Source organism: Pygocentrus nattereri, chromosome 9 (assembly GCF_015220715.1).
Source record: "Pygocentrus nattereri isolate fPygNat1 chromosome 9, fPygNat1.pri, whole genome shotgun sequence".
Taxonomy (NCBI): domain Eukaryota; kingdom Metazoa; phylum Chordata; class Actinopteri; order Characiformes; family Serrasalmidae; genus Pygocentrus; species Pygocentrus nattereri.
Window position 1 is genome coordinate 39,158,794 of NC_051219.1, and position 23,766 is coordinate 39,182,559.

At 40.5% G+C, this 23,766-nt stretch overlaps 1 protein-coding gene across 2 annotated transcripts; it reads right to left on the reverse strand.

Moving 5' to 3' along the window:
• Nucleotides 1–1,106: 1,106 nt before the first annotated feature.
• Nucleotides 1,107–23,493, reverse strand: myh7bb (myosin, heavy chain 7B, cardiac muscle, beta b). Of its 2 annotated transcripts, XM_017712764.2 has the most exons (43): nucleotides 23,391–23,493; nucleotides 23,072–23,198; nucleotides 22,369–22,472; nucleotides 21,983–22,126; nucleotides 20,888–21,044; nucleotides 20,749–20,776; nucleotides 20,415–20,511; nucleotides 19,808–19,900; nucleotides 19,654–19,717; nucleotides 19,477–19,575; nucleotides 19,295–19,398; nucleotides 18,061–18,199; nucleotides 17,859–17,977; nucleotides 17,596–17,745; nucleotides 17,296–17,466; nucleotides 16,726–16,905; nucleotides 16,130–16,262; nucleotides 15,866–15,942; nucleotides 15,346–15,433; nucleotides 13,656–13,773; nucleotides 13,325–13,448; nucleotides 13,100–13,236; nucleotides 10,379–10,634; nucleotides 9,936–10,178; nucleotides 9,667–9,843; nucleotides 8,984–9,129; nucleotides 8,773–8,863; nucleotides 8,301–8,690; nucleotides 8,019–8,145; nucleotides 7,821–7,939; nucleotides 7,534–7,730; nucleotides 7,134–7,317; nucleotides 6,826–6,991; nucleotides 6,612–6,736; nucleotides 6,393–6,508; nucleotides 6,113–6,305; nucleotides 5,728–5,931; nucleotides 5,482–5,607; nucleotides 4,991–5,161; nucleotides 4,797–4,901; nucleotides 4,621–4,716; nucleotides 1,602–1,739; nucleotides 1,107–1,462 (listed from the first exon to the last, which is right to left on the reverse strand). In XM_017712764.2, the coding sequence occupies exons 2-43, from the start codon at nucleotides 23,169–23,171 to the stop codon at nucleotides 1,451–1,453; spliced, it is 5,808 nt and encodes a 1,935-aa protein (XP_017568253.1). In that variant the 5' UTR covers nucleotides 23,172–23,198; nucleotides 23,391–23,493; the 3' UTR covers nucleotides 1,107–1,450. The 2 variants fall into 2 exon arrangements, with proteins under 2 accessions (XP_017568253.1, XP_017568251.1); XM_017712762.2 differs by lacking the exons at nucleotides 20,415–20,511; nucleotides 21,983–22,126; nucleotides 22,369–22,472; nucleotides 23,072–23,198; nucleotides 23,391–23,493 and having other exon boundaries at nucleotides 20,888–20,947.
• Nucleotides 23,494–23,766: the final 273 nt, after the last annotated feature.

A 23,766-nucleotide genomic window follows, 5' to 3' on the forward strand; every position in this document is an offset into this window, starting at 1 on the left:
TTTGTGCTGTTTTGTTGGTTTTCTCAGTGAAAATAAGCAAACATGCTCTACAGTGAACACTTCTGCATATTTAATCCACAATTACTGTTTATTTACTGAATTTAACATATTGGGAGAGAGGTGGGGGTGGGTAAAATATAAAATGTGTCCTGTGCACATTTTTATGTTTACAGTGTGTTAAACTTAAAATTGAAATTTTGCACTGAAAGTTGTAGAAAAGTGCCAGATTTAAATTTGTTCACTGTAGAGGAACAACAAAACGTGTAGTTTAACCAGCTCTGTTCAAATTTTTTACACCCAACTGTATCTGTTCTTGGACATTTATTAGCAGTTAATTGAGGTCATCTTTCCTATTTTGTCCAATGTGAGCTTAATATAATCATAGTTGCTGTATCAACGCTGGGAATCAATGTCAGGTAACGTAGGTGTGGGGATCTGTGTGACAGTGTGATTGAGTGTGTTCCAGTTACCAGTGAAACACATCATTGTGGTTCTGATGGAAATGGGCTACTGAAACCAACCGTTCTTGATCAAATGATGGGACATATTTACTAAATGGCGGTGATCTTATCAAGTACCATATTCCAGATTTATTGACCCGAAAAGTTGTCATTGGTTTAAAAATGATCTGTGTATTTACAATAATCTGTATAAGAAAATGAGTTAAAATATATGTTCATGAGGGTGTTGTGCAGACAACAATACACTTAGTTGTGGAGTAGAGCAGTGGGGTGGGGCCATCTTTCAAAGTGATATGAAGTACCCCCCTGTTTTACCCCCCGGTAAAAATAAGGGCCCCTTTAGCATATTGCCATGAAAATATTTAATTATTTTATTAGATTATCATCAGAAAGTTTGTATGTGAATTTTTGCAGCTCACTGTTACATGAACACAATCTGTTCTGTTATGTGTCATATTCATGCAATTAAAGGTTAAATACTAGGACTGGATAAAAAAATTATTTATTAAAATAATAATGCCACTAAATGAGTTTGGGTCGTAAATTCAACCTCTTTAGTGTTCTCGTTTTAATTAAAAACAATGTGTCAACCACTTCCCCACAACCACGCCCCGTTTTCCCCTGAAATGAATGCACAAAGTAGGGTTTAAAATCAAAAGCCACACATTACTGTTTTATTGTACACACACATTGAATTCCATCAGCAGTGCCCTGTATTTATCTTTTGTATTTCAGATTTTCACAATCACTCTTTAAGCTTAGCATCTCGACTCCATTTAAAACCCGCCATGTCCATATATGCATGCTCTACTCTACGGTATTAATAAAATGATACATTTTTGTCTTCGTTGATCACCAGTAAGCATTACATTAAGCTTTTTTAGTCCATTGCATTGTGTAAATCAAAAACTTCATCAGAAATAGATTCACACGTGCTGCATCACTCTGTGAAGTCCTCTGCCGCATGTTTAGCAGATGTGGTTCGTTCATCACTCTGTGATCTGCAAACACATGTTGTTTTTGTTACGATTATACAGTTATTCACTTTTTCTGACAAACATCATTCTCAAAACAATTTGGTCATCACGTTGGTTTTCTTGTGTATGCTTTAGAATCTACTTTTGTTTTTATATGCTGTACCTTGACAGTATGCATCTCTCTAGTGCGCACGCGCAGTTTGTTGATCTGAGTCTCGGCCATGTCTGCCCTCTCCTCTGCATCGTCCAACTCGTGCTGGATCTTTCTGAAGCGGGTCATGTTGGAGTTGGCCTGCTCCTCCTGTCACACAGAGAACACACAACTCAGTCAGTCTCAGCAGCCTGGTGGGCCTTTTCAGAGAACAATGGCAATAGGGGTGCATAGCACAAGAAGAGCAACTTGGCTGTAATCACATGAGCTCTACAAGCCAGCAGTGTCTTGGTCCGGTGCTGACTAACAATGAGCCAACACTCACTGTGCCTTGGCATAGATCAAGGGTCTGCAACCTATTAACAAGATCCATTTTGTCCTTTCAACATAAATCAATCAACCTCCAAAGCCATTTTTTTTTTCAACCTTCCAAACATTTTATGTTCATTTTACCATCTTGGCTGTAAATATGCCTCGGTATGTGCTAATGTACTAGGATAGGCTAAAAAAAACAAAGAAAACACAGACTTACTTTGGTCTGCTTTAAGCTTTAGCTCAGCTATAGTTGTTTTTCTCGCATCTCCAGCAGGAAACTTTTCCACAGAAGTAGAAAAATTTCTTGTATAATGTCTCAATGCTTGTCTTATTTATGAGGCTGAAGTCGGTTTTCTCTTTCGCTCGTTTCTTGTCCGAATGTCCTCTTCCACCTTAAATGGTGCAACAAACTGTTCTACTTCGGTGGAAAAGTTTCCTGCCAGAGATGCAAGAAAAACAGCTATAGCTGAGCTAAAGCTTAAAGTAGACCAAAGTAAGTCTGTTTTCTTTGGCAAATGAGAAGCTTCAGCTTTGTGACTTTTTAGTGTTTGTTTCTTGTTGCAGATTAAATATATCAGGAAACCAATTGGAGTGATTATAACTGTAAATAAAGAGTTTTGTCTCCAAATTCTTCATCTTAAATCTCTCTCTGCCTTTTAGTAAAGCTATTAGCTAGGCAAGATTGTTGTGGGTGTTGCTATGGCAGTCAGTACAGACCAGCAGTCTGTACACCAATCTTCAAAAAGGTTAAAGGGTGAATTAGCAGGTATAAACTACAGTTGTGTTCAAAATAATAGCAGTCCAATATAACTAACCATGTTAATCACTATAAATTATATTACCACATGACAATTTACCAGTTGGTGTAGTAGATTCTTAGAAAAATAACAGACTCAGCATTCATGATATGCATGCTCTTGAGTCTGTGTATTTGAATAATTAAGTGAAAGGGGTGTGTTCAAAATAATAGCCGTGTGAAGTTCAATTAGTGAGGTCAATCATTCTGTGAAGAAACAGGTGTGAATCAGGTGGCCCTTTTTTAAGGGTGAAGCCAGCACATGTTGTACATGAATTTCTCCTTGAAAGCCTGAGAAATATGGGTCGTTTGAGACATTGTTCAGAAGAACAGCGCACTTTTATTAAAAAGTTGATTGGAGAGGGTAAAACTTCTAAAGAAGTGCAGACAATGATTGGCTGTTCAGCTAAAATGATCTCCAATGCTTTAAAATGGAAAGTTAAACCAGAGAGATGTGTAAGAATACGGAAGACTTCCATTCGAATGGATTGAAGAATAGCCAGAATGGCAGAGGCTCAGCCGATGATCAGCTCCAGGATGATCAAAGACGGTCTCAAGTTAACTGAGTACTGTGACAGTTAGAAGGTGCCTGTGTGAAGCTAATCTATTAGAAAGAAGAAGTCCTGGCAAAGTCCCACTGTTGAAAAAAAGACGTACTGAAGCGGATACAATTTGCCAAAGAACACATCAACTGCCCTAAAGAGAAACTGAGAAACATTTTGTGGACTGATGAAAGTAAAATTGTTCTTTTTGGGTCCAAGGGCCACAGACAGTTCAACAGATGACCCCCAAACTCTGAATTCAAGTCTCAGTACACTCTGAAGACAGTGAAGCATGGTGGTGCAAGCATCATGATATGGGCATGTTTCTTTTACCATGGTGCTGGGCCTATTTACCGTATACCAGGGATCATGGACTAGTTTGCATATGTCAAAATACTCGAAGAGGTCATGTTGCTTTACACTGATGAGGAAATGCCCTTGAATTGGGTGTTTCAACAAGACAACGACCCTGAACATACCAGTAAACGAGCAAAATCTTGGTTCCAGTCCAACAAAATTGAGGTTATGGAGCGGCCAGCCCAATCCCCGGAACTTAATCCGATAGAACACTTGTGGGGTCACATCAAAAATGCTGTTTTTGAGGCAAAACCAAGAAACGCAAATGAATTGTGGGATGTAGTCAAAGCATCCTGGGCTGCAATACCAGTTGACAGGTGCCAGAAGTTGGTTGATTCTATGCAACATAGATGTGAAGCAGTTCTAAAAACTGGTTGTACAACTACATATTAGATTAGTGATTCACAGGAATGCTAAATCCTAAAATAAATAAATAAATAAATAAATAAATAAGCAAGCAAGCACATATTTTGAGTTTGTAAAGACAAATGCAGACACTGCAATTTTTTTGAACAGCCCAATGACTCCTTTGTGTTATTTTCTTAAAAGTCGTTAAAAATGATATACTTTCTCTTCATATTTTGATTTAGAATACAGTGTGCAATGTTCCCAATGCATGGAATTAAAGACTATTTTATATATATATATATATATATATATATATATATATATATATATATATATATATATATATATATATATATTTTTTTTTTTTTTTTTTTTTTGCTTAACTTTTTTTTTTGAACACAACTGTACATTAACTCTGGTGTTTTAAGACCATTTATTGTTAAAACGATCAGGAGAGTTTTATTTTACTGCAAAGGAAGGTTATTTTTTCCTAAAAATCCCAATGCTGTGGAGCCACAACAGGACAGTAAAAGACTCCAGAGCCACATGTTGCCAACCCCTGACCCAGACCCTTGCTGTTAATGAATGCTTTCCTAGAACTTGTGTTGTCTTGAAAGCGTTATTGTTTTCTAATAGAAAAGCTAATGCTTTGTGATGAGACAAAGATACGTACTGCGTCCTCAGCTTGCCTCTTGTAGCTCTTCACTTTGGCCTGGAGCTTATCTATCAGGTCCTGCATCCTCAACAGTGTCTTCCTGTCCTCTTCTGTCTGCAGAGAGAGTACAGCCCTCTCAGTAAGGCTTGATATAGGACTAAATCACGCCCTCTTTGTATAAATGTGTGTAATACCTGGTGCGTAAGCTCTTTGATCCTCCTCTCATATTTGCGTATTCCTTTTTGGAATTCCCCACTCTTCTTCTGCTCACAGTCCAGCTCTCCCTCCAGCTCCCTCACCTGAGATTTGGCATGTTTAACAGATGATGGGTATTTGCTCAGAAAAGTTTCATATTTAATACAGCCTCTAAAACATTGTGTGTGCTCACCCGTGTTTCTAGTTTCTGGATCTGTTTCTTGCCTCCTTTGAGGGCGATCTGCTCTGCCTCATCCAAACGCATCTGCAGATCTTTGATGGTCTGCTCCATGTTGTTCTTCATCCTTTCTAGATGGGAGCTGGTGTCCTGCTCTTTCTTCAACTCCTCTGCCATCATGGCAGCCTGTAGGATGAATAGGTTGCTTTAATTTTCAACCTTCATTGTTCACTAGCAGCTCAACATAGTCACAACATTTCACACACTGAGAGCCAACAGTGCACTAGTAAATCTCATAATGGAGTTATACATTGAAAAATATTTAATTTATTCATATATTAATTCAACATATGAGATTTCCGTTTTTGCTGGTGGAATGGTCTGCAGAAAGTCTATGGATACTCCCATTCAACAATCGAATTGGTGTTCATATGAATACTGTGATATGACTTATGCCAGGCGTAGGTGGATTATTTAGAATTGACAATGTTCTTGTGGGAACCCACATCAGTGATTGCCTTCTTGGCTTTTTCCTCAGCATTTCGGCACTCTTGCAGCGTCTCATCCACTTCACCCGCCAACGTGGAGAGATCCCCTTCTAGCTTCTTTTTCTGGTTCAGTAAACCAGTGTTCTACAAAAGCCAAGAAAGCCCATTAGAAAACAGAACACGGGGCATACGCAAACCATTATCTGCTTTATTGCTTGTATTTGCTTGAATGTGCTTGATAAACAGTATATGCAAGTTTCTCACCTGTGCATGTAACAGATTCACTCTCTCAGCAGACTCCAGCAGCTCATGTTCAGCAACCTTCCGCATTCGGTCCGTTTGTTCAATGGCTGTGCGGAGTTCCTGCACCTCAGCAGCAAGAAGGGTGTTTCTGCGGTCCGTCACTGCCACCTGCTCCTTCAGGTTCTCACACTGATGCATAGACTCATCGAGTTCCAGCTGCAAGTCCTAAGTGCCACATACAACTAGGATCACATCACTGACCTTATGGGCTCTTCAGAGATGTATTGTGGACATATGGTACTGTTTATTGTAGTTAATATAATGTAATGCATTCATTTGCAGACATATTTAAGTTGCACTCATGACTCAGGATTTTCCAATTTCCTGCAAATTATTCTTCTATCACCTTTATTTGAACTTGTAGGTGGCGAACGAGTTTCTGGGACTCAGCGGCCTGTTTGTTAGCATAGCTGAGCTGGATCTCCATCTCATTGAGATCTCCCTCCATCTTCTTCTTTAATCTAAGAGCTTCATTTCTTGCTCTGGCCTCTGCATCCAAAGAGGTCTGCATGGATTCCAGGACCCGTTGATGATTCCGCCTGGATTAGTTCAGGAAAAAGTATCTTTTCATTCATCATTCATCATTTCACTGTTGCCTCCAATTTACACACCAGAGTCTTCCTTACCGGAGGTTGTCAATCTCCTCGTCCCTTTCAGCTAGCTTTCTGTCTATCTCAGTTTTGACCTGGCTGAGCTCCATCTGGGTTCGCAAGGTCTTGCTCTCCTCATGCTCCAGTGTACCCTGTGGCCAGTAACAGGGAAAGAAGACAACTGTCAACAGCTCATGGCATCATAAAAAGACAGTGGAATCTGTTGAGAGCTGGCAGAATCTGTATGTGATCTACCTCAGCTTCCTCCAGAGCTGCTTGGATGTTAATCTTCTCATGGTTCAAGACCTTTTTCATCTGCTCCAGTTCATGGATGGTTTTGCCTCCTTGACTAATCTGCTCAGTCAGGTCAGTGATTTCCTCTGCAAAAGCACAAGGTTGGCTTGCATATGAAAGTCCTTATTTGAACAGCTTCTTTAAATGAATGCACTGATTAGGGACCTTGTCATACCTTGAAGGTTCTTGTTCTCCCGAGTAATAGTCTCCAGGTGCTCAAGTGCCTCCTCATAGGAGTTCTTGAGCTTGAAGAGCTCAGTGCTCAGACTGCGGGACTCCTTCTGAGAACTCTCCAACTCTGCCTGTGACTCCTCAAACTTCTGCCTCCACTCAGACAACACCTGGACATTGAAAAAAAGTGACAATGAATACGGCTCCAAAATGTTTTGTGATTTAAAGTGTCAAGAGAGCAATCTGAGCACATGTAAGTTGAACTGAACTGCAAAGCTTGTGAATCAACCTTAGAAATAGAAACGTTCAAACCTTATCAAAACTGCGTTGCTTCTTGTCTAATACAGCGGCAACAGCATTGGAGCGTTCCAGGTCCACCATTAAGTCCTCTATCTCAATCTGCAGGCGGTGTTTGGTCTTCTCTAGTGAGGCGCATTTAGCATTTGAAGCTTCTATCGCCTCCTCTGAACTCTGCAGCCGAGTCACCAGCTTCTTCCTGAGTGGAGCATGAAAAAGGACTTTGGTAGATCTGCACTGTAGCCTTGGAAAATTGTAAGGAATGCTCAGGCACCCTGTCATATGTAAACAAGTGTCAGTATACAATGTGTAATTGCCACATATTATAGAAACACCGTCATCATGAATTCATAGCTTAATCATTTTCCTTTAAACTGCACCCTTGATAACGTACAACTTTTCAAAGAACACTTACTTGGCCTCCTCCAGCTCCTCTGTCCTTTGAATAGCATCAGTCTCATATTTCGTTCTCCATTGAGCAATCTCGGCATTAGCTTTGGATAAGGCCCGCTGCAACTCAGATTTGGCTTCCTGCTCTTCTTCAAATTGCTCCCTCAGCAGGTCACAGTCATGTCTGGATGACTGCACTGCATGAGCTAAAGCATTCTTTGCCTAAAGCAGCAATGCAAGCAATGTTTATTTGTGTTTTTAATCTTGTGAATTAACTGAGCAACATTTTTATCTTGCATCTGATCTTCTCACCCTGCACTCCTCCTCTAGCTGTTTCTTCAGGTCCTCTCCAGTCTGTGTGAGAGAGAGTTTGGTGCGCTGAAGCTGCATAACTAGGACCTCCCGCTCCTCCAATCTGCGACTAATCTCCGCTGCGGGTGGACAAGACATATGATGTCAAAAGACTGTGTCAAAACAATAGCAAGAAGAGTTCCTTACATCTTCACCTACCACTCTCTGTCTGGGCACGAGCTTTGTGAGAGGTGACATCCATCAGCTGCCTCTGAAGTTCCTCCACTTTGGTCTTAGATTCATTCAGCTGGTCCTCAAACATCCTGCACATCTTCTCTGTTGCAGCCTGAGGCAGATGATCAAGGGAATATCACAGTTTTGTTAAAAAGGTACCCTTAAATTGCAGAGTCTGCAGCTCATATCAGTCTTCAAGAAGATACTTATGTGCCTGTAGCTCTTTTCAATCATCTTCTGCTGAACAGGAGAAGTATAATGTCTCACCTTGGCCCTTGAGAGGTGTTCCAAATTAGAAGCCAAATCCTCAACCTCCATTCTGGCCTCAGCCTTCTCCTTCTCCAGTTTCTGTTTGACCCTCTGCAAGTTGTCTAACTGCTCACTCAGCTCAGCCACGCTGTCTGCATGCTTCTTCCTCAGCAACGCTGTCGTGGCCTCGTGGTGTAAAGAGGCTTCTTCCAGGTCTCGCCGCAGCTTCAGGAAATCTGCCTCTCGTTTCTTGTTCATCTCGATCTGAGCTGCAGTGGCTCCACCTGCCTCCTCCAGCCTCTCACTCAGCTCCTCCAGCTCCCGGGTTACATCTGTACGCTGTTTCTCTGCCTTTGCTCGAGCTGCCCGCTCTGCCTCCAGCTCTTCCTCCAGTTCCTCGATACGAGTCTATAAGCAAATACTCTCATCATTTATGCTGCTCATTTATTTTTGTACTTGAAATGTTAGGCTACCAGCTTTGTCAGTTCACCTGCAATTCCTTTGTTTTCTTCTGCAGTTGAAGAACCATGGCTTGTTCATCTTCAATCTTGGAGTTAATGTGACTCATTTCAGCATCTTTCCTAAACAGGAGGAAGGAGCACATTTATGAGCTTTATAAACATGAATGCAGAACTCTAGCTGCCATTTTTTTAGGTGCCTCCTGAAGGCAGAAGGGCTCTATTTAACGTTTGATTTCTCACTTCTTCAGCCTGTCTTCTAGCTGCAGTTTGTCATTCTCCAGATCCATGGCTGACTCCACTGAAAGTTTTAAGTCTCCTTCCAGCTTACGCTTGACTCGCTCAAGGTCCATACGCACCTTCTTCTCTTGCTCTAACGTGCCTTCAAGCTGTGAATGACAGTTCACTGGCTCATACAGGTTTCACAATGCATTCCAATAAACTAATCTCATTGCTTGTCTAATAGTGAAGCTATACAGTACAGATGCAGTACGTACACAGGCATAACATTTTGACCACCACCTTGTTTCTACACTCATTGTCCATTTTATCAGCTCCACTTACTATATAGGTGCAAAAAACCTCCAGCAGCACTGCTGTGTCTGATACACTTAGACCAGCACAACACACACTACCACACCACCACCACGTCAGTGTTACTGTAGTGCAGTTCCACTACCCAAATAGTACCTGCTCTATGAGTGTCCATGAGGGGTCCTGACCACTGAAGAACAGGGCAAAAGGGGGCTAACAAAGTATGTAGAGAAACAGATGGACTGCAGTCTGTAATTGTAGGTGTCTACTCAAGGAGGTGGCAATAATGTTATGCCTGATCGGTGTACACTATGTGGCACATGGGCACTGCCTAACACCCTAATAAGCTGGCTTATGCCAGTGTTGGTTTGTTGGATTTACTTCACACTTACATCGTCCACCTGCTGCTCCAGCTTGATTTTAGCCTTGGTCAGCATGTTAACCTTGTCCTCCTCTGCTTGCAAATCCTCCAGAGCTTGCTGATGGGCATCCTGTAGGGCTTTCTTCTCTTTAGTCAGCTTGAGGATGGTCTCATCCAGAGCTGCCATCTCTTCTGCCAAATTCTTCACCTGGACCCAAACAGAAAAACAATGAGAACTGTCTAGCTGGAGATAACCGTGAAGGAAACCTTTAGCACTTCTATCAGGTTTGCTCCTCTCACCTTGTTCTCTGTGGCATGTTTCTCTTTCTCAACCTTGGCCAAGGTCATCTCCAGGTCATCGAGATCCTTTTTCAGCTCTGCACACTCGTCCTCTAGCTTGCGTTTTTTGGTAAGCAAGCTAGAACTAATCTCCTCTTCATCTTCCAGTCTTTCCATAAGCTCCTTCACTTTCGCTTCCATCTGAATCTTAGCCTTGATCAGCAGGTTGCATCTGTCTTCTGCGTCTGCCAGGTTGTCTTGTTCCTGCAGGTCAAATGTGAATGAGGATGAGTTTCTGTTTCATTTGTGTGCTTTAGCAATGATTTAGTGTGGATCACGTGTTGCCATGTAGGTATGTCACTGAAATTTCTATTGAAGCTTCTTACAAACATTGCTTATATTTAGTTTGTAACATTTAAGCTACATCTTACGACACATTGAATTTTATGATTTTAGCTACTTACAGCTTGAAGCTGCAGAGAGAGGTCATTTTTCTCCTGTACCAGGGAAACCTGTCGTTCTTCCAACTCCTTTCGCTTGGCCTCTGATCTCTCAAATGCCTCCTTTAGCTTCTGGAATTCTTCCTTAAGAGTGGCCAGTTCCTTTTCAGTGGCTGCACTCCTCAAGAGAGGCTTGATCTTGAAGAAGAGACACATCCATGGCCAGTTTTTGACTGCATAAAATGATCGGATATTCCACTGAATCACCATTATAGCTTCCCTGTAAAAGAAGAAAAGAGTAGTTTTCTGAAGTTGCTGTGTAAGCATGGAGCTGGGTCCATCAGTTTAGCTGCTAAGTTGCACTACAGGGATGAAACTTTGAGGACTTTAACCTCTTAAACTTCTTGAGACCACTGGTGGTTCCAAAATGCGCTTCCTCATATTCTTCATAACTTTCATATTTCATAAGCTACATTCAAAAGGTGGGTGTTGTATGAGGCTGTAACTGTCTTCTTTCCAGTCAAATAGACAGGTAATGTAATTTTAAACCCTTATAATAGAAGTTCTGTAATAGAACATTTTTTTGTCTCCATTTTTATCTACATTTTTTTCATAAATCTGGGCTATAAACTATAAACAGATGACGTCTCTTCAGTGATACAATCTGTAAAATGTATTATAAAAATAATAAGAGCATCTCAGATTTTTGGCATATAGCAATATGTGTGATCAGAAAACACATTTTGTGTTCATTTGAGGGGAGCTTTTACAAAAAAACTTAAGTTTACATTTATTTATTGCAGTTACTGAATAATTTACCTTATGATTTGGTCACGTAAATTCTGATGGAAAAAACAAAATATACCCCAGAGAATAAGAGGCTACCATTCTGTTTTACTGTTGTAATGATGCCTCCAAGCCTGAAAAAAAAAGCAATTCTTTGTCCAATGGGATTTGATAACTTATAAGAGAAGGAAAACTATCTTATTTTACATGGCCATACTTTGAATTTATTTTATTGTTACAAACTAATTTTGGACTTTTTTTATTAATCTATGGCCCATTTTTATTTGCACAACATTAAGGGCAACTAGTTGATAAAGCTGGAAAAATTAGGGTTAGGTCACAAATCGCTGTGTCAAAACAAAACTTGATCTCCATTTTTGTCGTTTTTTAGTTTTTGACAATTTTAAAAGGCCTGTTGTCCTTTACCTTATGGGTGAAGTATATGATAATTGGGCCAAAGGAAACAGGAAAAATCTGGTTACATTGACTTACATTAAAAGTAAAGTTATCATTTTGGACATACAAGGTTTTATTCCAACAGCAGCAGTATGTTAAATGACACTCAACAGATGACCAACACTAATGACCTCTGCTGCTTTAGGGGTTCCTTAGGTTGAACAAACTTAGATTTTCATCAACTAACAGAACATAAAATGGCACAACGGTTTTTAATTCTGGTTTGGGTATGTGTGGAACAGCCTTCATTTTGTTGGTGTAACCCAAACTCACTGCCCCCATTGTTCTAAATTAGCTCAGCGAGGCCAGCACCAAATAGGGCCAGAACACCACACGCCATTGTGTCTTGTGTTCTATATCAGTATGCCTGTGGTGACACTGAACATGCCTGGAAAGTAAATCAATTCCGCATTGCTGGCATGGCAGCACACTGAGGGACAGTCAGAGGTTGGACAGAGGTCATTGATTATCTGCAACCCAACTCACTGGTGAAACAAGAGGAGTTAATCCTCAGTCACCTGGGCTGGCATTTCAGTGATGTGTCTGCTCTTGACTACAACCATTCCTAACAAAGGAGCAATAGAGGGAGCAGGTGCGTAGATGGAGGTTATTTATAATAGGGGAGGCAGCCGGGGGGATACTGGACAACTGGCATGGAGACTCAGTGCGGGACACATGACCCACCTCCACACCTGCTATTGTCAATGCCATTTGGAATGGAAAGGGTTTAACAGGCTTTTTCCACAGGGACCACACACACAATCCTGTCTGTTTGTGTGTGGACACACGCCCGCCACACGCCACACCACAGGCCAGAACTACTCCATGCATTCCTCACATAGATCTATGAACTCACAGTCCCACACCCTCGCATTCAACACTTTAGCACTGTGGTTAGGAATAGCTTCAGAGCTGAACAGCAAACATCTTGAAAGATTCCTCTCTAGAAACTGATTGAATTAATGGTGAAAGGCTGCTTGAAAATGTTTGATGTGAAATGTGCTGTTCTTTGGCCTAAAACCTCTTTTATGAAAATACACTAATGGCAGAGAGAGGAATAAAGGGCATTGTAAGGCAAAATAGTCATTCAAGAAAACTTAAGAATTATCACTATTTATCAACATTGCATATAGGCTTTAGAAGACAAGTGTAGTGTAGGTTCACTAGTAGTTTGGTTAATGAATAAAATGGCTATATTTGAGTTGTAGACACCCCAGCCCCTGGTCCATATCACTGCCACTGTACATTGTGCAATGAACCATTTCTCATTTCTCACCACTCTGAATGACTTTGTTTACTTCTCAACAGCTTAATTATATATTCATTGATAAAAAATCTGTAATTCTTCATTAAAAGGTGTGTACAAGTAGATTGTTGGTATAAAACTGATGGTTTAGTTACTGTCTGCCCACCACCTTCAACTTCTGGAGTGTAAAATTTGTCCTATAATTTGTAAAACTCTGGCCCATGTAGAACAGTAAACTCCCTGTGCATGCGACATACTTCTCTTGCATGAGCTTCCTCCGCACCATCCTCATAAGTTTGCCCCTGCAGAATGCCTGCAACATGGTGATGATCTTCGCCAGTCGCTCATCCCTCATGTCTTCCAGCTGACCCAGCAGACCAGCCTTAAAAAAAACCTGCGGATTTCACAGGTTGCAATGCAGTCAGGGTCAGGACACCAGAGGAATCACAGACTGGCAGAGCAGAAAGAGAAGTTTTCCTCACCTTGGAGTGGCCAAATTTGTATTGACTGTGGTCTATGTCCAGCGAGCCTAGCAACTTCTCTGCAGCCTTCCTGCTGTCCACATACGTGTCCTCTGGAAGAGCTGAAGGGTTTAAAATGCGGTACCTGGAGAAATATTCACATTCAAACCTTTGTTCAAAGAGCCATGCTAAAGAGAGGCCAGATCTCTTTAAGAGACTAAATTACATGCTTAGTTTATACAGGTTATATGCAAGGTTCTGTAAACCACTGGGACCTAAAATTATCTGAATCCTGGGATTGGTCTACAGATGGAATGCAAAAGTACACACAATGAAAAGAGTTAAACCTCACCGCTGTTTAAACTCTGCATATAGGATGCGATTGGGGAATCCCTTCCTGCAGATGCGGATGCCCTCCAGGACTCCATTACACCGCAGCTGGTGCAAGATCAGGAACGGTTCCATCATACCTACCAGCAACAGGCAAAAGACCAAGAGGCACCACATGAGACATCTAAAAAGAGAGGTGGATCTTAGATGGGACGTGCTGGGAGTCTTTACCCAGAATCAAAACTGTTCTGTGGTGACCAAAGCTGTTAGCCATCTAGCTTAGCTAATGCTAACCAGCTCCTCTCCTGGATAGCAGCACCATTTAACATTTGGCAGCTGTTGTTAGATGGATCGTTTGACATGTATTGAATTGTGGATCGAAACGTGCACTGCATTCATTCATTTGGTGACTCTGTGGGCAAACTTAACTTTTGATTTGACTGCAGTGGCACAAAAATGACAAATGTAGAAGCATAAAGTAGCTGAGGAAACCGTGCTAAGTATGTAAGAGTTCTGTACCGTTTCTCTCCATGCTCAGAACTGTTGGGCCTTGCAGTGGAGGAAAAAAGGCCATATTTGCCTAAAGGTGGCCAGGCTTCAAGTTCTGATTTGAGACTTCAGTACTTATATTATTATCAGAGGTGGACGAAGTACACAAATCATGTACTTGAGTTAAAATAACGATACCCAAGGTAAAATATTACTCCAGTAAAAGTAGAAGTTCCTCCCTTTAGACCTCCACTTGAGTAAAAGTACTGAAGTATTTACCTTCAAATGTATCAAAAAGTAAAAATACTAAAAGAGTAATTCTGGCTCTGATGTCCTGTTATCATTTTTGTAATAAGACTCGCCTCATGAATTCATTTTATGTGAAAATCCTCCAGCGTCTCTCTTGGTAAACCAGTCTTTTAATAGAACGTCATTAATTAGTGACACTGACGTCTATTAAAATGATCATAAGCACAAAACACTGAAGGTAAACAGTTTCCATCAGGGAGAACCGAGTGGCTCTGAAATAAATAAACTTTGCTTGTTTGTAAAAAGTTAAGATTTATTTGCAACTTAGTTCCAAGTTTAAGTTTAATAAAAACTGGCTTTAAACTCAGGATCACAGATGAGCTCCTTTACTATGTTGATCTGTAGGCCTCTGTTCATAAACATAAACCAGCCAAGACAAATTTACTATAAAATGAAATGGTGTTTGTAGAAATTCAGAAAAAAGCCGCGTCAGTCTCGACTGCATATGTGGACATATTTCTATATTGTGATCTATTTACACAAAGTTAGGTTAGTTCATCATTTATGTTGAACAGACTCTCCCAAAGTTTTACGCTGCTGCGCTGACGTTGAACCGTGTGCTGCACTGGGTCGGTATGACCAACAGGTCAAAACAAGCTAAAAACAAAGTGACCGCTGGGCCCTGATTGGTGCTCTGGCTTTGCACTTCTTTCATTTTGACGTGTTACGTTTTTATACACACAGAAGCCAAAAGGAACGACAGATTTCACAAAATGTAGTGGAGGAAAAAATCTGATATTTGACTTTGAAATGTAGTGGAGTGAAAGTAAGAAGTCGCTCAAAATGGAAAAACTTCAGTAAAGTACAGATACATGAAAAAATGATTTAAGTACAGTGACGAATTATATTTACTTAGTTACTGTCCACCACTGATTATTATATATAATTCACTGCTCTGGAGTGATACTGCATACCTGGAGTCTTGGACTCATTAGGGATGATGCAGCGCACAAAATGAGGCTGAGTGCTCCTCAGGTTGGTCATCAGTTTGTTGAGATTCTCCTGTAAAAAAAGACAAAGTTATCTTCATATTTAAAAGTTCGGTGAACACTGCAAGACATTGAGAAGACTTTAGCTGTAGGCTGTCTGATCCAAAGAGGTGGACTCTTACCATCATCACCTTTGGTGCTGCAGGTGAGAGTGGAGCCAGCACAGACTTAAAGTGATGTTCATGGGTGAAGTTACCTAAACATCACTGCAAGTCTTAACTGCCTCGCTCTCCAATGTCAGTGTGGGGGTTACGGGTCCATAATAAAAGGTCACATCTTTCTTTGGATATAAGTGTACTTAAGCAATACACATTTTTGTTATTTGCTCTGCTATGCCATCAGTTTGATTCCTTTCTTTTGCATCATCACTCATGATTGATCACATTTATCAATGCTCCCTCATTCTTTCAATCCCTGAGGGGGGCTCCCTTGCTTTAGAACCCACCTTATGAAGCTGTGACACTGTTTGGAATGATGCTCCTTTCTTCCTCTTCTCCTTGCCGCCAGGTTTTGGCTCTGCTCCTGCCAGAGTACCAAGAAATGTAGGTCCTTAATAATGTTCCTAATGTCCTGTCAACAGTGCTTACAGGACATACATGTTCATTTCAGTAAATGCAAATGCGCTTGTTGTGAATTAGACTATGTTTGCATAGTATTTTACTGTTATTTTAAACAGCAAAAACTAGATTTGGACATGTGATGTATGTACCTGCATCTAAGCTGACAAAGTGCTCAAACAGGCAGGACATTAACTTGTTGGATGATTTCTGGAAGGTGCCCACGACAGTCTCATTTAGAGGGTCTTTGTTTTTTTCCAGCCATCCACTGATGTTATATGGCACCTGTGAACACAGTTGTAGGGGGATATTTGAAACTTCTTATTCTTACACTTATTTAAGGCAATACAGTGGCCCCCCAGTAGTATTTGGACATTTGTGCTATACTTAAAAATGTATGGAAACAAGTATGTTTGCAGACATCTGCAGGTTTGCATCCAAAATGAACTCTAAGTTCACGTTCCCATCTGTGAATACAAGCACACTGAAACCTGGCTGGAATTCTTCTCCAGGCCTTCTCTACACAAAGAGTCTACCAACAGTTTAATGTTGAGCTAAATGTGTTTCTGTCTGAAAAAAAAATGATTTTGTTAAAAAAAAAAAAAAAAAAAAAAGAAGAAGAAAAGAAGTCACCTAAAGAACTTCATTAAAATTTTACCAATGCTAAGATTGATAGTGTGAAGTGTCCAAATACTTTTGGGGGGCATATATGTATATTGAGTAGTTACGTAAGGCAAAACACACTCACCACGCCAGCGTAGTGAACCAGCTCAAAGTGGGCCTCATACTTGCGTTTCTTGTCCGGTTTGGGCTTCAGGAAGTTGGGGGACTTGCCGAGGTGATTATCATAGAGTTTAGCTTTGAAGCTGCTGTCTGTGGCTTTGGGAAACATGCACTCCTCCTCCATTATAGACATTATACCCAGTGGCTGCCACCAGAATAGAAAACAATCTCATGTTTAGGTCACTTTTGATAAATATTGTGCTTCATCTCAAGCACCTTCTGACTCAAACTAATGTATTTAACCTCGTAAACTCCTTGGAACCATTGGTGGTTCCAAAATGCATGTCATATTCTTCATAACTTTCATATTTCATAAGCTACATTAAAAAGGTGGGTGTCTCATGAGAGCTGGAACTATCTTCTTTCCAGTCAAATAGATGGCAAATAGACAAATCTGGGCTATAAACTATAAACAGATGGTGTCTCTTACAAAATTTCATGCAGTTACTGAATAATTTGCCTTATGATTTGGTCATGTAAATTCAGATGGACAAACCAAAATATATCCTGAAGAATAAGCGGATAATAAGCCCACCTTCTCAATGAGGTCAATGCAGCCCTGTAGGTCTAAGCCGAAGTCGATGAACGTCCACTCAATGCCCTCTGTCTTATATTCCTCCTGTTCTAGGATGAACATGTGATGATTGAAAAACTGCTGCAGTTTTTCGTTAGTGAAGTTGATGCACAGCTGCTCAAAGTTGTTAAACTGTCGAGAAGAGAAAGAGAAGGTTAACAGGATTTGAACAATGTGTTGGAATATACAAAATAATGCGTTCCTTTAATGAACTGCCTTCTGAGAACTTCCTGAACAATATTCTTAAAGTAATGCAGTCACCTCGAAGATCTCAAAGCCAGCTATGTCTAGAACTCCAATGAAGAACTGGCGAGGGATGGCCGTGTAAAGTGTCCTGTTGATCCTGCTGACGAGCCATTTGAACATGCGGTCATAAGTAGCTTTGGCGAGCGCTCCAACAGCGTAAGTCACCTGCGAACCCACAGAAACAGATATTCAGTCCAAGTCTGAAGGCTTCTAATAATGTTTTAAGACACTTACACTCATGTTCTCATGATTCTTCTAGTCAAAAGCTTCAAACCCACCTGTTCCACAGTCTGGCCTCTCACAATGTACTCATTGCCCACCTTCACCCTGGGGTGAAGCAAGCCTTTTATAAGCTCAGCTGAGTTGATTCCCATCAGATAGGCGGCTTTGTCTGCACCTAAGCAACATACATCATAGTTAAAGAGTGGCATGGTTTATAGCTTCATGAATTATGTGCTTTTGTAAGTGAGTTGGTCGTACTTTCGGTGCCATCAGCTTCTGCCTGCTCTTCTCTCTGCTTTACTTTGAATTTCATGTTGCCAAAGTGCATAATGGCGCCCACGATCTTATAGCAGCCATATTTCTCCTCAGGAGTGAAGCCAAGAGTGTCCATGGCATGCTGGAGTGAAAAAGGTGGCAAAGAATGGATAAACGAAGTGCTTAAGCCATAAGTACTGTTGCGTACATTGCTGTGCAAACATCTGAGATCACCCGTCATTTCATTTCTACTCAAATTGGCCATTAGGTATGTAAGGCATTCGTTTTTCAGGAGCTAGATCAGAGAAGATTACATATTAGACTTGTATAAGGAAGAAGAACATTAAAGAAAAACAAGGGAAAAATACAGGAGTTTCCAAAACTGGAGTTCAAAAAGTTATTAACGGATGCGGAGAAAGTCACTACTCCTAACAACCATGCAAAACCTGGTAAACCATCAAAACTGCCCCCGTCAGATAAACAGGACTTAAAGCTTTCATCTCTAAGACAGAGGAAAACAGATGTCCACCCTTCCACTGTGAGAAGACAGCTTAGTGCTGCGGATCTGAAAGGATGAGTATCTGTTAAGAAGCCTCACAAGTGCTGCACAACAATGAAACTGGACATGTGAGATGTGGAGTAAATATTTGTGAGGTTTGTGGTGAGTAAATTTGTGATTCGGATTCTTTTGATCGTGAAAAGCTTAAAATGCAACCAACTTCTAGGCCTGAACTTTAAAGGTGTGGAAAAACATCCCTGCAGATTCTGCAACGGTTGGACTGAATACTGAAAAAAACTGTGTTATATTCAGAGTAATTTTCTATTATGCTTGTTGTTCTTTCTTGATTCTGATAAGATCAGATCCTTTTTTAAGTCCCACACCGGGGAAATTCACAGTGCTACAGCAGCAAAGGGAGAACAAGGCACTAAAAAAGAAGCAACAAGAACAGAATTAACAAGTAATTAATAAGGTTAATTACTTAACAAGGTTTTTAAAGTTTGTTACTTGTTACTCTATAGACAATATCCATAAAACTACAGGTAAAACTTGATCCTTCACAAACATAAAGATATAAACAATTCTAAATAAAAAAATCTAATAAATTAGTAATTGAATAGCTTGTCCCTAATGTTTTTTTTGACTAGGAGTGATATAAATGAAGGGGGGTCTCTGACTTTTGCGTCATTTTTCCGATCGTTTCCTTTTGAAGGAAGAATTGTTTATAGTTATACTTACATCGGTTGCAAGTAGCTCTTCTCCATCATCCAAATGATCTACTGTGGTCACACCCTGAGAGCAGAAGTGGTAGTCAAAGGGATTCGACGACACCAGCAGCATGTCTGTGTTTGACCAATGAAAAAAGTCAGATGTAGTGAAACAGTACATTATTCACGCTCAGTGCAGTCGCTGTTCCATACCTTGGAGCTCTGGTTTCCTGTGAGATAAGATCTGGTAGTAGATGTGGTAGCTCCTCTCTCCGGGTTGCTGGAATATCACTCTGGATTTTTCAAGAAGATCTAAAAACGTATGAATTCGTTTAGCAGAGGATCAGTATTTGAAGGGATTGTGATAAAAACAATGTCTCAGTTTCTCACAGATGTCAATGTCAGCAGATGCCAGTTTTCCTGTGGGGCCAAAGTGGATTCTTATGAATTTGCCCTGTGCAGAAAGAAACGGAAAAGGGCAAGTGACGTGGGGAACTGCAGAAACATCTCAGAGCATATTACACGTCATTCACTGTTCACTCACAAAGCGAGACGAGTTGTCGTTCCTTAAAGTCTTAGCATTGCCAAAGGCCTCCATGGCTGGGTTGGCCTCTATGATCTGGTCCTCTAGTGTACCCTGTGGGGGTTTTAAGGTGGACAGTGAGCAGGGTGTGCACGCAGAGTCAAAGATCAATGATTTAAAAAATATTAAGGAAGGCAAAAGAAGGAATCTTTGAGGGGAGACGGTACAAATTGATGGAAGCTGATGGAAATGAAAGATTATTCATCACGATGCAAGGGAATGGATGAAAACAGGACTTGGTCTCAAAAAACAGCAGAAAAAACCCACGTACACCGTTATTGAAACTAAAGACTGCTCACAGATGAGAACGAGGACTGGTATAAAACAGTGGTACAAAAAACATTTAGGAAAATCTGGGATTTGGGAGACTCTTGTTGTTAAAAATGCCCTTTTCTGCGTACGGCAGTATCAGAGGGGAATTGGTAAACATTCAGGAGAGATAAAAGAAATTTAAAAAGCAACATAAAATGGAGCAAAAAAATAAGGTTTGGGGGTAAAAATAGGGGAAAGAATGAGTGATTAAAAAAACCAAAAACAAAAACACAGAAGGGAAACTTTCTGCTCTTACTCCTTTTTTGCCACCTGCATCGCCCATAGCAGCTACAATGGCAAAATACTGAATTACTCGTTTCGTGTTGACAGTTTTGCCAGCACCGGACTCTCCGCTAAGAGTGGACAAAATGCATCAGAAAATATGTACAAACACCAAGAGCATGTATAAAAACTGAGAACATGACCGGGTCACTGGGAATAACTACAAAAGAAGACCAGCAGCATCCTTTTATAATTTTTTTTTTATCTCTTCGTGATTAAATAATGTTCACACAGTGACTACAAATCCTCAATAGGCAGTAAATTAAGCTGAGTGTGGAGCAGGTCTCAGTAAGACAGAGCCGACTTACGTGATGAGCATGGACTGGTTTTCCCGATCTGTGAACGGGGAAAGTCAGAGAAGAATCAGAATCAGAAAACTTCCATACATCCATTGGATTATTGTAAAATTCATGAGAAGAGTGAGTGAGTGAGTGGACGTAGGCCTACTTTTCAGCATGTCATTGTAAGCATTGTCTGCTATGGAGTAGATGTGAGGAGGAGTGTCCGAGCGCCGTTTTCCCTTATAGGCAGCGACCACTTCAGCAGCGTAGACTGGGAGCCATTTGTAGGGGTTCACTGTCACACAGAAGAGCCCTGAGTAGGTCTGTGGGGAGAGGACATCAACATTTTGAACCCCTCCAACTACAGGTGGCTTTATTTTGCTATCAAAGGGCCCACTTTGTGTTGTGCTTCATTTGCCATAAATCCACTTATGCTAATGACCAATTCCCAACCTTTTTTACCAGAAAATTGAACTATTACATTCATTAAATTAGGGCTATTTTCCTTAATGTGCCTTTAAGACTGATATATGTAAAAATCCCTGTAATGTGCCTCAATAAAAAAGGAGTTGTAGACTGAAATGGCTGATTTATGAACATACACTGATGCTTGTGATATGAGAAAGATGGCTTAAATAATGTTTACATATAAAAAAAAACAAAAAACAAAAGCAAGGAAAATTAAATGGGCCATTTACTTTAAGACATTAATTCATTAACCAGTAACAACTACTATAAAACTAATATCCAGTTTCAAGAGTGTGGCTGGACATATGGGCAGTTTAAGGGGTTTAGAAAGAAAAAAACAGAAATAAGACCACAGGAAATGCAGTCATATGCAAATGATTTTTTGTTGATTTGTGAAACATCATCACAAAATCACTTTAATCAATTTAACATATTGGGGGAAAAAATTAAACAAAAGTGTGGCCTGTGCAAACATTTATGGCACTTCATTAAAAAACAAAACTACATTTTGTGCACTGAAATGTGCAGAAATATGCCATATTTAGATTGGTTTGTTCCCTGTAAATGATGTGTTTTGTCTTATTTTCACTTGGAAAATCAACAAAACACTGAAGGTTTGGCATACGACTGCATAATGAGTACAACGCTTTTGCGACAGGCTACCTGTGGCAGTACTAGGCTGACTGTCAGATCAGACATCCTCATGTTAGTCTTTAAAATGTGTTTAGCAGTAATATGTCATGGCATGTTTTGCCTCCTATCACTGTAAAGAGCCACTCTGGGTCAGACTCACATAGATCATCCAGAAGCTGTAGCGACGGCTGAGGTTGAAGAGCACGGAGGCTTCGTTGAGGTGGGTCAGCATGGCCATGTCCTCGATCATGTCAAACTTTGGCGGGTTCATGGGTTGGATGTCGTTCTCTTTGACTGTTAAAATCTGAGCGTAGCAGAACAAGAGTAACAAAGTTTTGAACTCCTGCCGAACCCAATCTTGATACGTATTTAATTACATCACTTTCCAGTTGTTAATTATCCACGTTTAGCTTCAAATTGATAAAATCCAGTTCATGACATTCTTTTACCAACAGCTCGGATGTGTCCCCACAGCACTGACTATTCACACGTGTGATCTGTTAGACTGTGTTCCTATTGATACATTGAATGTTACGTGTTACTAACCATTCCATCTCTGGTTTCCACAATGGCTTTGTCCCCATCTATGTCTTTAACCTCTGCATCGATATAAGCTTCCTTCTCATCTGGTATCCACACTCGTTTCTTTCCTGCACATGGATGTAGCCAAGAAAAGACAGCAGTCAAATAACACTGACAGAGGATTTCAACTCTTGGCTGTCTCAGTTAATAGCAATGGTAATTGTTTTCTTACATATCGCTGCTGTCAGATCAAAACCTTGTCTCTGAAATGGTAACTTCGCAAGTTACTTTTAATGTAAGTCAGTGGAACCAGAGTCATATTGGGTCGTTTCTTTTGGTGCATTCATCTTGATATTTACATACAATGTAATGGACAACAGGTATTTTAAAATTATGTCAAAAACTGAAAAAGGACAAACATGGAGATACGAGGTTTTGTTTCGACAGCAGTGATATACTCATCTACTAACTGAGCATTATATTCTTAATATAATACAAGAGTTTAAAATGGTATAAAATGTTGCCAGTACTTAAATATCCACGATAAACAATTTCAATGCAATAAACATCTTTCTAATTCAATGTCAACCAGCAGGCATAAGAACAAGCCAGCTGCAGTGCTCATCCAGCACTGGTCCAGCACGTAAAGGCAATTTCCCCTCATTAAAAATCTTAAAGGAAATCCAAATTCAGGTTTAGTAGCCAGAAAGTGAACAATGGAGCGTACCGTCAAAAGCATGGGCCTGCGCAGCCAGTTGCTCCAGGTTGGTTTTGCGGAGAAACTGGGCTGCCTCTCCAAACTCCCTCAGTTCCATAAAGCGGGACATGGTTAATGCTCTGCGCCCCGGACACACCTGTAAGTATTCAGACGTTATTCCACTCCAATATAAGATCAAAAAGTAATTCTCATACACTTTCTTTCTACTTTAAATAACAACTTCTGGAAGTTCTTGGAAAACTGAGTAACATCGTAAAGGAAATTCCTCAAGCCGGAATTCCTGAAAATGGTTACAAGCAGTGGAGCACACATGCGCCTGGTCACTAACCTCTGAAAGCTCTCAATGGGTTGGCCCAAGGCACAGGGACTGATCCCCTTTTATTGTCTCGCTCAAGGTCAGAGCTGGGGAGATATGTCAGAAATCCCAGCGTGTCCCTGTGTGTGCACTCGCTCATTGGTTGTGAGCGCGCACCAGCTCTGCGCCGTCAGAAAAGGCCAACGGCATTTTTATCTCCGCAGGGCTCTTCTGTAAGAGGGTTATTTTTAAAACTCCACTGCTGTTGGTGAAGATTTCCTATTGCAATTACAATGTGGAACTTACAATCCTACAATCGTTGTACATTTAAAAGTCTAAACATGCTCATTTAAATAGCTTGGACCCACTTCTGTGTAGATGCAGATCTAATATTTTATTAGATATATCT

Bases quoted from the DNA above. Each gene is read 5' to 3' on its own strand.
- myh7bb (XM_017712764.2), bottom strand. From the start codon at position 23,171: ATGTCCCGCTTTATGGAACTGAGGGAGTTTGGAGAGGCAGCCCAGTTT. The intron at 17,467-17,595 runs GTGACTGCATTA...TCTTCTCGACAG, and splicing joins CTGGCTTTGAGATCTTCGAG to TTTAACAACTTTGAGCAGCT. The intron at 6,509-6,611 runs GTAGATCACATA...TACTGGCCACAG, and splicing joins CAGCTCTGGAGGAAGCTGAG to GGTACACTGGAGCATGAGGA.